We start from the raw sequence: 13,253 nt of genomic DNA, 5'->3' as shown, positions 1-13,253 counted from the left end.
TTTATTTTTTGTCTCTTAAAGGTGGCGCCGGACTATATTTTCATTCATGTGTGAGCACTAGTTGTAGTGTTGCGTGGTCAGAGCTAATTTTGTTAAAATGTGTGTGATTGTAGCTGGATGCTGTTTTTATAAGGTATGTACAGATAGTGCTAGCCTTCTTCCACTCCTTAGTTTGCATAGTTTATACAATACCAGCTAACTGTCTCCTGCCTCTAACTTTAGCTGTTCCCAAAACTAACCTCTCCATATACTCAACCCACTAGTACCTATAAATAAAAATTTCATCGATTGCTTGAAGTTTTCCGTCCACACAGTAAACATATAGAGCATCACCTCAAAGTTTGATGTGGATGAACATAAAAGTGCTGATATACATTGACTTTTTTGGGGGTCTCAGAACCGTGGATCAGGGTTGGTGAAGTTTGAGTGGGCTTGGCTCATCAGGACTCTGACATTCAGAGTTATGCAACTTGTTTCCACAACCTACAGTCCAATACGCCCACCTAAGCCTCCACCTTTTTATTTTTCCATTTCTGACAACAGAAACTTGAGAACTACCTCTGACTGGTATACTGAGACAGCCCATTCCGCCACTAGACGACTTTGTTTCGTTTGGCTATTCGGCCTCTCTTTCGTCTGTTGACAAATGGATATAAATCATCACTGATGGTAACAGAAATTGGTCTTGAACAAAACTGTGACCTGAAGGCTCTCAATGGGGCTCCTTTGTGGTGACTCCTCAGTTTGGTCATTAGCAGTGAGGTGAAAGGACCTGCTGAGAGTGTGGTCCTCTAATGGGAATTGAGATCTGATTAATCACACACTACACATGGTGCAAAATATGGAAACTTTTATCTGCACAAGAATCTGATGGCATCTACTGGCATCTACTGAGATGGTGAAGGTGAAATGTTTTGTTTAAGATGAGATAGATAGATAGATAGATAGATAGATAGATAGATAGATAGATAGATAGATAGATAGGGTACACTAATGTAATCTAATGCAATGCAGATCAGTTAAGACTGCATAATATTACTGCGTTAATTTAAAAATGAAGAACATGTCCAGATGTTCCTGAATACATTTCTGCAAAAATATTCTGGATTGCTGCGTCGATCTGCTCATGGAAGGAGATTTATGATGTGAAACACCGAACTGAACCATGCATAGATTAGGTATGAAAAATAAATTATAAAAACATAAATTATTTCAGATTTTTGATTAATTGTGTATGAGATGCTCGTACAGTGATCTTTAACCTCTTCGCCCACTCTCCCCCTCCGCCAAATAGTAAAAAGGGCACAGCGGTGAATGGATTTTCTGCTCTTCCTTTGGTTGTGTCTCTTTAGGGAAAGTAATCTGAGAGTGCTTTTATCAAAATAATTCATTTTTTAGTTACTGAATCCAGGAGACAACAAAGGGAGCAAACTATTAATGTAGTAAAACACTACCACATGGTGCTACCAAATGTAACTCAATGAGCGTGCCGATCGCTCCCCAGTGAAATATCGGCAGCATCGCTGTCCTGTGTTCAATCTGTCATATTACCCATGCATGACCTCATCAGTTATTGCTGAGCTACCATTTTACAGATAGACGACTCGCTCTTGAGTTAAGTTTAACCCTCTCCAGGCTGTCTGTGGAGGTCAGGCACCACAGTAAAACAGATCAGATTCTCCCCTTACATTTCAGCTGTTCATTTAAAAAAAAATCTTACATTTGGGGCATGTCTCTGTTGCAGCTACTGGCCATGCATGTGACATGTCCCTCATAGCAATACATCAGTTTTGATTGGTGTCAAATGCTGCTGTATTTTGACATGGAGGCAGAGGAACTCTGCGGATGGTAAGCCTGCAGTCATGAGAACACTTTGACCTTATTTGAGTATTAATGTTGTGGGTTACACAGATGTATGTGTTTTTCTGAATGTATGTATTTGTTATACTTTATGTGGTCTGTATATACCTGTATCTTTTGGCTAACAAATCATTATGCTCTCTCTGTGTCTTTGCAGGAATGCACAACTATTGTTTTGCACTTCCAGTAACACTTGAAATTATTGTTTGTTTTTGAAACAGCTGTGATCACCTCTTTTCTGAATTGTTCCACGATGGAAAAAAAAAAAAATCACGTAAGTATAGCGGGTTAGCATGAAACAGACTCAAGGTACAAATGGTACAAATCTGCCAAATCAACCTATGGTCTCTTAGCAAGGCCTCTTCCCAAGATATCGCAAATCACTAATTATTAAATTATTATTAGTTAAATTAGCTATTCGTTGTTTTTGTTCATTCTTACTAATTACAATTACATTTAAAAGAATATAGACTGGTTTTCACTGTTTTAGATTCCATTAAACGTTCTTGAACAGGCATTCCTCTACTGATGCGGACCCGAACACCATACTAAAATGATGTACTGCTAAAACCATACAGTACAAGAACCGTTGAGGGCGGGACATGTTAAAATGAATCTGAACCAGAATCACAAACATCAAGATTCCTTTCGATTCCCATCTCCGATCACCACATTCGCGAGAAACTGCAGCACCACGGACAATTCCACACCCGCCCCGCCCTCGGGAAAGATTGACATCTGGGTATCCGATATCTCACCAAGCGGCACCAGCTACATCCAATCAACTGAGGATCTGGGACTTGCAGTCGTTGCCCGTGGATACAACAGGGGGAGCTTCAAAGCTGTTGTTTACAGTTGAGCGGCAGTGTGACTGGAGGACTCTGACTGGACAGAGGCATCGGCGAATTTCCTGCAGATGGGCTAAAAGCGAACCATCTGGGAAGCGCGTGGACAGTAGTTATCACCATCGCACCTAAAGAATAAAGCAAACTCCACATTATCTTGTAGATGCTCACCGGCCGCTGATAGAATCACTGACTGGTGCACATCTTGTCTGGGTTGCTATAGGACAAAAGCAGGATCTTATATTTCTCCTCTAACAACTGACAAGCTTTTTGTCGGACAAAACGCACGGGGCGAGATGGATACCGAAAAGTACTTGCCAGAACTGATGGCGGAGAAGGATTCTCTGGACCCGTCCTTCCAGCACTCATTGCGGCTTCTTGATCAAGGTAAGTCCCGCTGTCTCCCCCTCTTAAATTCTTGTGCACTATGTTGCGTTTGTTTCGCGCGGTCACTGATTGAAAGACCAAGTAAGGAGCTGACGATGATGATCCGTTTATTTTGTTGTCATGTCGTTTGCCAATTCCCTTATTGTTACATATTCTAACATACTGTAAATGCATGCATGTGTATTGTGGCAAGCCGTATTAACAAGAAATACTTTTACTTTATTTGATTAGAGTAACAACGACTGGTATTTTCATCAGTATAAAAGTATAAATTCTTTATACACTAGTTCTCGTTTCAGTAGCGTCGAGCTATTTTATCTATTGGATTACTTACGACAGCTTATCCATTACATACTCGTTCTTACTGTCCCATTTGTTGCTGGTAACAAATAGCATTTCCCCCCTCAAATATTCGCTAGTATATTTTCAAGTTTTTGTAGTAGCCTACAAGTTACATAGACACCATACCCCTTTAGTAGACACTAATATGTTCCCATTGTTTCTAGTATTGAACCAGAAAGTGTCCATTTAGACTAACATTACATTTCACAAGTGAAATAAAATGTAACTAGAAATGTTAACAGTGACAGCTGTGATAAATTCTAGTGTCTCATACTAGTACTTAGTCACATATTTATGCAAGTGTCATGTTACTAGCGTCTACTTTAATAAACAATAATTGCTACTGGAAGTAGTAGTATCTAATTACCATTACAACTGAAGAATTGTCACTATTGAATTACTTGCCATTTAAAGTATGTAACAAACAAAAAAAGCTTGTTAGAGAAATAATGTTAAAACTATGTACCAGCTTTTTGGTATACGTTAAAATGAGATTAAATGGTGTCTGCTAGGTGTTGAACTTTAAAACTGTAGGTGCAAATGTAGGTTAGATGATTTGTTGACAATAGTTTTTTTTAAAAATGTATTATTATGCATATGTATTTTTTGTATTTATGTATTTTTCTGTTCTTTGGGAGGAATTAAGGATTTTTATTTCTCAAGAGCATGTGCTCATTTGTCTTCTCTAAAGAAGCAGAGCAGATTTGAGTCCAGAAATAGTGGAGACTCATTAATTAATCCGTTTTAAGAGCGTTGCGCAGAACATATCAGATATTTCTGATAATGAATGTAGCAGGTGCAGTTATTCTCAACTCTGGATTGGATGTAAATCTTTTGGGGCACTCAGGCAAATGGACATCGAATGTAAAGTGCGTTTAAATGCCTGAGCATTTCATCTATTTTTTATTTTTATTTTTTTTTTTTAAGGCAAAAAATCTTCCTTGTCTTATCTATATGAACAGCTTGAGGCAAGTTTGAAGGTTTGGTTTGAAAGTTGGTTTGAAAAGACTCACATTCAAAATGTTGATGTAGCATGAGTCCTGTAGCAAGAAAGTAGGGGAAAATGTAATTTTGTCTTATACCTTTTTAATACCAGTTAAAAAAGTTTGTCACATAGCTGTCATAGATGTGCACTCCATCCTTTTCTCTCATCCGACTGCTCTCATGTATCAAAAGTAATTTACTCATGAAAAAAATTTGATGCTATTACAGAGGCAGTGTTCACCTTGTCATGCGATCCACTGAAAATATTTCCTGGGATTCAATGGGCAGAATCAACTGTAGTATCTCCAACTAAAACCACAGAGCTTTAATCTGGTGTTCCAGTGCAAAAGAGAGTCCGTTTGCAGCTTTAGGCATGGTGCAGCCTTTCTTCAATTAAACCTGCACTTTTGCAATAGAATGCGTTTCCTGGCTGTTACTCTTAAGTTCACTTTGCCCAATGGAGTGACTAAAGGTCTAAGAGCTCTAACACACAAGGCATATGGGGTTTGATAATAAGCTGCAGTATCGGCATAAAATGTAGCATGTTCTTTTTGAGCAACTATTCATATATTAATGGGGAATGAGATTGAGGCTCTTGTTTGAGCCTAATTTCTTAAAGTAATAGTCGAAAGTCATTATTTACTCACCTTCATGTTGGTTCAAACCCACATGCTGTGTATTTGTGTAGCTGACATTTTAAGTTTAAAATTTTTACATTTTTATACTGCATTTTTAAAGTGACCACAGATGTCAAGTTCCAAAAAACAAAACTGAATAACAAAATAAGCAAATACCATAAAAGTAGTCCATTTGTGTGTTTCACAGAAAAAAAATAATAAAAAAAAATAATATATATATATATATATTGCATATTGTTTTGTAACTTGGAGGTAAGTTTTGGGTGAACAAATTATTTAAGGGCACAAGGACTGAGAGTGTATGTGCAGGGAACAGTGTAAAATTGAATCAGAAATGTGTCTTAACCTGAAGAGTCTTGTTTCTCCCTATGCAATATCTAGAAAATGTGGTCAAAAAGTGGTCATTCCACACTAACGTTTCAACTCACGGATTGGGGATGTGGCTAAACTCAAGCTTCTCAGGAAAAGCTGTGTGGCTCCATCTCTTCATCAAAGGCAAATCAACACACTGTACCATGGAGGAAGATATTCAGACGAGTTATGTCACCAGATTTCTCCAGAGACCGGTAGGGTTTGGCATGAAAATGTCAATGTTTCTGTCAGAGCGAAGAGCTGGGGCTATGTCCAGCGTAGCAGATAACACATTTTTCACACTTTCACACTCAGCACTTTTCTGCCTTATCACTCCATCTCACTCCTTTTCTCTTTAAGAAATTGGAAGGCCTTTTAGCACCATGATATCTCGTAGTGAGAAGCATGATGACAGAAGGAGAGAGTTTAAACCTCTTTTCAGTTTCTGGGACCGTTTCGCTCACAGCAATGGAAACGAGAGAGAGAAAGAGAAACTGAGCAAACCGGGAAGAAAGAGACTCCTTCATAAGTGCATTTGCTTGTTTATTAAGAAAGATGCAATTTGCAAGTAATTAGCTAACATATCTGAATGTTTTATTGGCAGATATCAGCATAGGCATCCTGGGGTTTGGAGATGTTTGCGTGGCTGCCAAATCTTGAGAAAAACTTGCCGCTCTTATTTCCAGTATATTACAGATGGCTCATGATGTCATGTCGAGTAGCTCTCATCTTAGAATACTTAACTAAATTATGTAATTGGCAGGAGAAAAGGAAGAAGAGAAAGAAAAAGTGACATACAAATACACATTCGCACATACATAGGTGTTCACACTCTTTGGCGTGATACACAGACCGCTAAACGAATCTTTACTGGCTGCGTGGCTGGAAACAGATGCAGTGGGAGTTTCATTAAACCAGTGCACACCAACAATCACTAAACTCCCAAATCCCACACAATCTTTTTGCTTAATTGATTTAGAAATGCCTTTCTTATAAGCATGTGAAGTGCTAAGTATGTATTTAGTGTAATTATGCTCCTTAAAACTAAAAACTGATCCATAATTGTGGCTTAGACATGTAAAATATAATGTTCCAGTAAAGACTTAGACCACATACCTGATTTTACTTTTTGTAGCAGTGTGTATATTATTCTACAGAATACTAAAGACAGCATTTTTATTTTTATTTGTTTGAAGATGGTTGTGTATATATGGTGAGTGTGGGTATTACTTGATATACATCACAACTAAATGCATTTATGCCAGTGTCATTATTGCATTGCAAATGAAGTGCACTAAATGCTTTGTAGATTCAGCCGTGTCACACGTTTGCTTCACTTTTTGTTCACCACTTGAACATGGCAGGTCCTAGAGGTAGTGTTCTACATTAATTTAACTATAGAGAATTAAAGGAATGCTTACACATATACAATAAAAATACAAAATGTAGTGTAGTAGTGTATTACTTGGAGTTTTGCATTGGTAGAAATTTAGCTTTACCTAGCGGTCAATATTTAGCTGGTTTGCATGGTTAAGGTAACTGCTGGTGGTTTATTCTGCAAGCATATAAATTGAAATATTGAATTATATTATAGTAGATGTTTTATCAGGTACAGATTATTTGCAGTGGCTTCTTCAACCTTCTGCGTTCACCAACTGAGATCATTGGAAATGCCAGTGAATCACTTTCTCCAGGTCTTACAGACCATGTTGGTTTTACCATGTTTATATCCTATATAAACTGCCATTTACCCATGGGGGAGAAGAAAGAGAGTAAGTGATGAGAAAAAGAGCAAATCCTTTAGCCCATTGTATGCTGTATCCCTTGTTGAAGAAGAGAAAAACAAATGCTTGTGCAAATTCCCAAAGCTCTGAGCACAGCATGTACTCTGTAAGATGGTCTGTAATATTCGTTTAAGATTCAGGAAGAGACGTTGATTCCTGATATAATACAGAGATCTGTAGAAAATAAATAAAAAAATATTCTGCCCTCTGGTCCGTGGCTGTATGCCGGCTTACAAAACCACCCACCAGCAAATGCATCAAATGCCTTGTGAACTGAGATAGATGGAGACAGTTAGAGAGATAAATTGCAAAGAGAATAGCACTTGATTGAGGTAATCATAACTGTCTCACAGACGCCCCTGGCAGCGTTAATATGTGTGTACATGACTAGCTGTTGCTGTGAGTTTCTGATCTGAGATCAGGTCAGTTGGTGCTAATATTATAGTACTGGAGAAGCTAGCATAAAGAAGACAGATCTGAGCTCAGTTTTAAAGTATGCTCACTGGCAGATCAAAAAGATCTTTAAAAAACGTTTTTAATGATTCAGGGTTACGTTACATCTCTTACCTATAATTCTATGGACAATCTTATGTTATGTTTTATGACAACATGATTTCAATACACTGTAGACAATGCATCACAAACCTCTTATATTTACTTCTCTCTTTTATTGCTGGACAGATGTGCTGCGCTCTCTATTGCTATTGCTATAGCAAACGGACATCGAGTGCGTTTTCTTTTAGAATCACCATTTGCTGATGGAGAGGGAAATTTAATTACTATTGCATTTTATTTCATGAAAATGAGATGAAGAAATTTGGACACATGATAAGCGGGAAAATTACGCAGTCTTTATCCAGTCATAAAAACAGAATTCACGGTTCAACATGAAATGTCACAATCAGTCAAAAGTAGGTCATTACACTTAAATCAAATCACAATATGCACCTTATCTGTAAATAATAAGCCGCAAAAGTCGAAAATCTCAATCACCTGCTTTCAGATTTTTTTCATCAGCATTTACTACACAGAGCAGTAGTCCTCTGACAAGCTATGCAGAAAAAATTCACAGATTATATAATCATACGATTATGAAATCACATAAATAGTTTGCAATAATGACAGCTGTTTGCGTAGCTTCTCAGTGAAATACGGCTCTGTGTAGCTCCATCTGAAAGCATATGAAAATACCACATTTAATAACATGATTTTACTCAACTCACTTCATAACGTCAGTCGAGTGTTTGAAGTAAATCCTTTAGTGAGATGATGTGGCTTCTTACACAGAATAAGGCACACAATATATTTCATTAGTATTCTAAGTGGTAATAAAGGCTATGTCGATTAGCATTGCATTATAGATATACTTTGTTATAATGAAAATTATAATAATAAGAACTCCGATAAACCACATTTCAGAAAAAGAACACGTCTTGTGTTTATTAGTCACACTGAATCAATGAAAGAATTTAACTCTTACAGCAACTGCTATAGGGATTCAGGGAAATTCGGATCATTTTACCAGCTCAGACCTTTTTTCGAATCATTTTGTTAATTTCGTTCATTTTTATCAAAATATAATTAAAGTGTTCCGTGTTACTTCCCTAACCTGTCTACTAGTAGTTACTCGAACGTTGATCTCACTACAAACAATACAAAAGTATAATGCTATAAGAAACGGAAAAGATTAATTCATTGTTTACCAGGGTCTTCAGGTTATGATTAGTTTACCTCACCACTTAATCTAACAAGTCTTCGGGTTTGAGTCGTTCTTTCATCAAATGACAGCCCTTATGCTTTAACCTATGCAGTCTGAGCCGGAAAGAGAATTGATTTGTTCATCTCATGAGTCATCGAGTTTAAGTCGTTACTTCATCACGTGACAGACACATAAGCTTTGGCCATAGATTGTATAAAAGGAGTTACATTGGCTCAAATCTGTGTGTATATTTTTGTCTTTATGATTTTAAGTGTACTGCCTTAGTGTTTTAATGTTTGTATTGTTTAATTCAAAAATAAATAAAAAGACTGTATAAAAGGCTTTAACCTATCGTTCGTACTTTTGTCACGTGATGTGACAGCATTGGATAGAGAAATTAATTTATAAGCTTTCTTACAAATGGGTGTATCATTATCATCATTATTATAATTACCATTTACTCAAATTGTAGCTTTTTTCTTTTTACAGTTTATAAATGTGTCAATTTCTGTCATGATGGTTATTTTCCATACACTGAATGTTTTAACAAAGGTAATAAAGAGTTGGTTACTATTATTATTACATCTCTTTCCTGCTCAGACTGCATAGGTTAAAGCTAATGGGTCTGTCACGTGATAAACGAAGACATGAAAAACCCGAACAATCATGAGATTAACTAATCAATTCTCTTTCCGGCTCAAGACTGCATTGACTGAAACAGGTGAACTACTAGACTAATTCCAGTACAGAACCTATAGAATTGTTTGCATGCACGACTGAACAAATCACAGGCCGAGACGACTCGTTCTTCCCGAGGCACATCAAAGATTCATTGAAAATGAACGAATCGTTCAAGAATGACCCATCACTGCTTCAGATGGAGATTTACTTCTGAACACAGATCCGTGCTTCACTGAAAGATACGCATGACAATTGCAGCCTCTGTCTAATCATGATTTCAATTTCATTTCAATTTATCGTGCAGCCCTAAATGTAAGTGTCAACTTGGTACCAAAGTACTAGTACTTTTGACAACACTACATCAGAAGGATATAAAAATGGTGTTTGCACTACAAATTAATGCAAAGCACACTAGAGAAATGCAAATGGACAGAATGCTTTAAGTGTTTTCTTTTCATAAATACATTTTCTCAAACATTCATATCTTTGTAAAGAGTTCCCAGAAGTTGGCTTTAAAAGCATCCATAATTTATTTATCTTGCTTTTTTATTTTTTCTTGTTTTGCTCTGTCACTAGTTGATCCTGCTTAGGCAGTTAATGACAAGTACTTATTGCAGGATGTCTTTTCACTGAAAGGATTTCAGACATGCAGCAGTGCACTCTCTCTTATTCACTTTTCCTCTTGTGTGAAATGAGAACTGTTTCCTGAGAGACTTGAATTGTTCCTCATAAAATCTAATGACTGCTCGTTAACTGCAGTCAACACATATTGATTTTACCCTTACCGTCTGATTAAGGTTCCTAGTTATGTCAAAGAAATGACTAGCCAGTGTAATTTACTGTGAGCTGTGTTTTATGTCCCAGCGTTGTGCTAGGTGATCATCTCCAAGGGACGAATAATATTTCATGGTGAAGTATGTCATTTTCTCCACCATTAGCAGCACCAAAGCAGGTGTGCGCACACGTTTTTCGTCTTCCTTTGCTTAGTCTCACCTCAAACTTTAGCCAATGTCCAATCTCCTCAGACTGCAGTTTCATTTCATGCCACTAGCAGTGCAGAAATGGCACACTTCACCTTTAACGACCAAATAAATCAGTTTAAGAATCATGAATCAGGTTTACAGGACTTTTATGAGAGGGAGTAACCAGTGCATGTCAGGTGTGACATTGTTTTCAGAATCTATTTTTACGTTTGTATTTACTAAAATGCAATAGATGTTTGCGCGTCACCTCAGATTACGCCATCCCGATCTCAAGCCGCAGTCGTTTCGCGGTTCCTCTACAGGTGTAATCATCTCCAGCAGCCCTTGCGTGATGGGATGGGTGATTTTAAAAGCATTCTCATTCCCCATAAAACGCAGCGGAGTGGAAAACGTACCACACTTCTCATTTTCCATTTGAGGGTAGAAAAGAGCTGCGTTTTTTTGTGTCTGCGCTTGTCAGTCTCAACAGTTTCCTTGTGGGGCCTTTCTCAGGTCAGCTCGAAAAACAAATGAGCCTGGAATCTCTGACGCTGACCACTGATTCTACAACGCAGGTCAGGGATAATGAGCTGGAGCATGTAGCTGTGAAATACTGTCTCTGCGTGGAAGAGAGGCGCTACGTTCCCCCTCCCTTCCTCTACGCCTTGCCCTTGAGAACTGGAAATCTGTAACATGATATTTAGTCTCGTGGTTTTACCAAACAACCTGTGGTGACCAATAATCCCCCTCGACTGCAGAATTTCCATGGGCTGCTAAGAGAAAACCTGATTCTATCCAGTTCAACCAAAAATCATAATCCTGTCTTGCTTTAATAGACTCCAATGTAGTTTGAAACTGAACCTTTTTCTAAGTTTCTTTTTCTAGATCTATTTTGAAGAGATTCAAAGTTGTTTCCCTTAAATTGAACGTGTATGAAATACATTACTGTTCAAAAGTCAATTGATCAAAAGTCAGTGTCAGTGTGTGTGTGTGTGTGTGTATATATATATATATATATATATATATATATATATATATATATATATATATATATATATATATATATATATATATATATATATATACATATATATATATATTTTTTTTTGAACGGCAAATCAGCATATTGGAATGAATTCTGAAGATGATGTGACTGGAGTAATGATGCTAAAAATTCAGCTTTGCAATCACCGGAATAAATTACATGTATTCAAACAGGAAGCTGTTTTTTTTAAATTGTAATATTATTTCAGAATATTGCTGTTTTAACTATATTGCTAATTAAATAAATGCAGTCTTGTGGTCAGGTGATCATGAGAGATTTTCAAAAACATGTCAACCCCAAAATTTTGAGCTGCATAGAGCAGAATTTTTTTTTTTTTAATGCATTAAAAAAAAAAAAAAAAAAAAAATCTAATATACTGCATATAAATTTGGCTTGCTAGTTTCAATTCTGGGACATGACAATCAGTAACATTTGGTGATTTTGTACTTTCAGCTCTGTTTAATTTTACTATGTTTAAATCCATTCTGCAAATTTACCCTCAAAATCCATGCAGTCTGCGGATTCCTTCTGGGTCGACTTAGGGCTTCAGAAGACTTAATTCTGTCACATGATGACAGTTTTCATTTTTGGGTGAACTCCTCCTTTATAAAATGCACAGACTCTTTGTTAACAGCTTTAGGACGGATGTGACATGGGTTTGATACAGCTAAATTATCCCAATCTGTGCTCAAGAGTGTTCGGTACTTACATTAGGGAGCTCACGGTATGGCTGTCTGGCAAACCTTCAACCCGCGGCACTCTAATGTTAATCTAGGCCACCAATCCACCCCTCTGGTGCTCCCCTCCTCATTTATACAGTATTAATCTTTTACTGCTGCAGGATGTTAATGCATCACTCAGAAGAGCAAGGGACAGTACAACAGCAGCCCTGGATAACAGAGGATTAGAGAGACACTGAGAGAGAAAGAGAGAGAGAGACTCTGTTAATCAGTATGTCTTTGTGCTCCAGGCTACAGTTTGAATAAGGCCGCACTCCTCCGTGGGGAGAAAGTTATTTATGAAGGACTGCCACCAAATTAAATTTCAAAAGGTAGGGAGTAGGCAATAGGAGAACGAAATGGAAGGATGAAATTGGAATTGTAATGGGTGAAAAAATAGGAGGGGGGAAAACAAGCAGGACAGATAGGAAACAAATAAAGCTAGAATGAAAGAAAGATGAGAAATAGAATATGATAGTATGTAAATAAGATGGTTCTTCATGGTACTTGTGTTTGCTTTGTGACTGAAGATGGCTCTCGGATGCAAATGGCACGGTGGAGACTCTTTTGGACAGCGGATATCTGGCAGTGGGGCCACGGACTCTCTGGGTATCACTGGAAGGTGTTCGAAAGGTGTTTTTTTTTTTGTCTCTTTTCACAACACAGGGTGTTTCTCAGATCCAGATGCTTTCACTGGGAAGCTGAAAATCTCCTGCAGTACTCACCGTATGGGTGTGATTGTGTGTGCTGAGATAAAGTGTGCATTACATTGGCACTAGCTATGTTTCCATCCACCTATTTATATGTGAATTTTGGGGTATCATATCAAAAACGCTGGATGGAAGTGCCAAGATGCATGCATATTCTAAAAATGTCCATGAAAATACCTGTGACACTGGACCAGGTATTTGATAATGACTGACAAAACCAGTCATAAGGGTACCAGTTCCATTTTT

At 37.5% G+C, this 13,253-nt stretch overlaps 1 protein-coding gene across 1 annotated transcript in view; it reads left to right on the top strand.

The window, feature by feature from the left end:
- Nucleotides 1–2,379: 2,379 nt before the first annotated feature.
- The window catches only part of LOC127978775 (KH domain-containing, RNA-binding, signal transduction-associated protein 3-like), a 113,112-nt gene continuing 102,238 nt past the window's right edge, over nt 2,380–13,253 (top strand). Inside the window, exon 1 of the mRNA XM_052583672.1 lies at nt 2,380–3,092. Within this exon, the coding sequence (XP_052439632.1) occupies nt 3,002–3,092 (91 nt within the window). The 5' untranslated portion in view covers nt 2,380–3,001. The remainder of the gene's footprint in view (nt 3,093–13,253) is intronic.

The sequence above is a fragment of the Carassius gibelio genome, chromosome B19, assembly GCF_023724105.1.
Source record: "Carassius gibelio isolate Cgi1373 ecotype wild population from Czech Republic chromosome B19, carGib1.2-hapl.c, whole genome shotgun sequence".
In the NCBI taxonomy this organism is placed as follows: Eukaryota; Metazoa; Chordata; class Actinopteri; order Cypriniformes; family Cyprinidae; genus Carassius; species Carassius gibelio.
The sequence above is the reverse complement of the archived record's forward strand: the minus strand, read 5'-3'. Positions and strand labels throughout refer to the sequence as shown.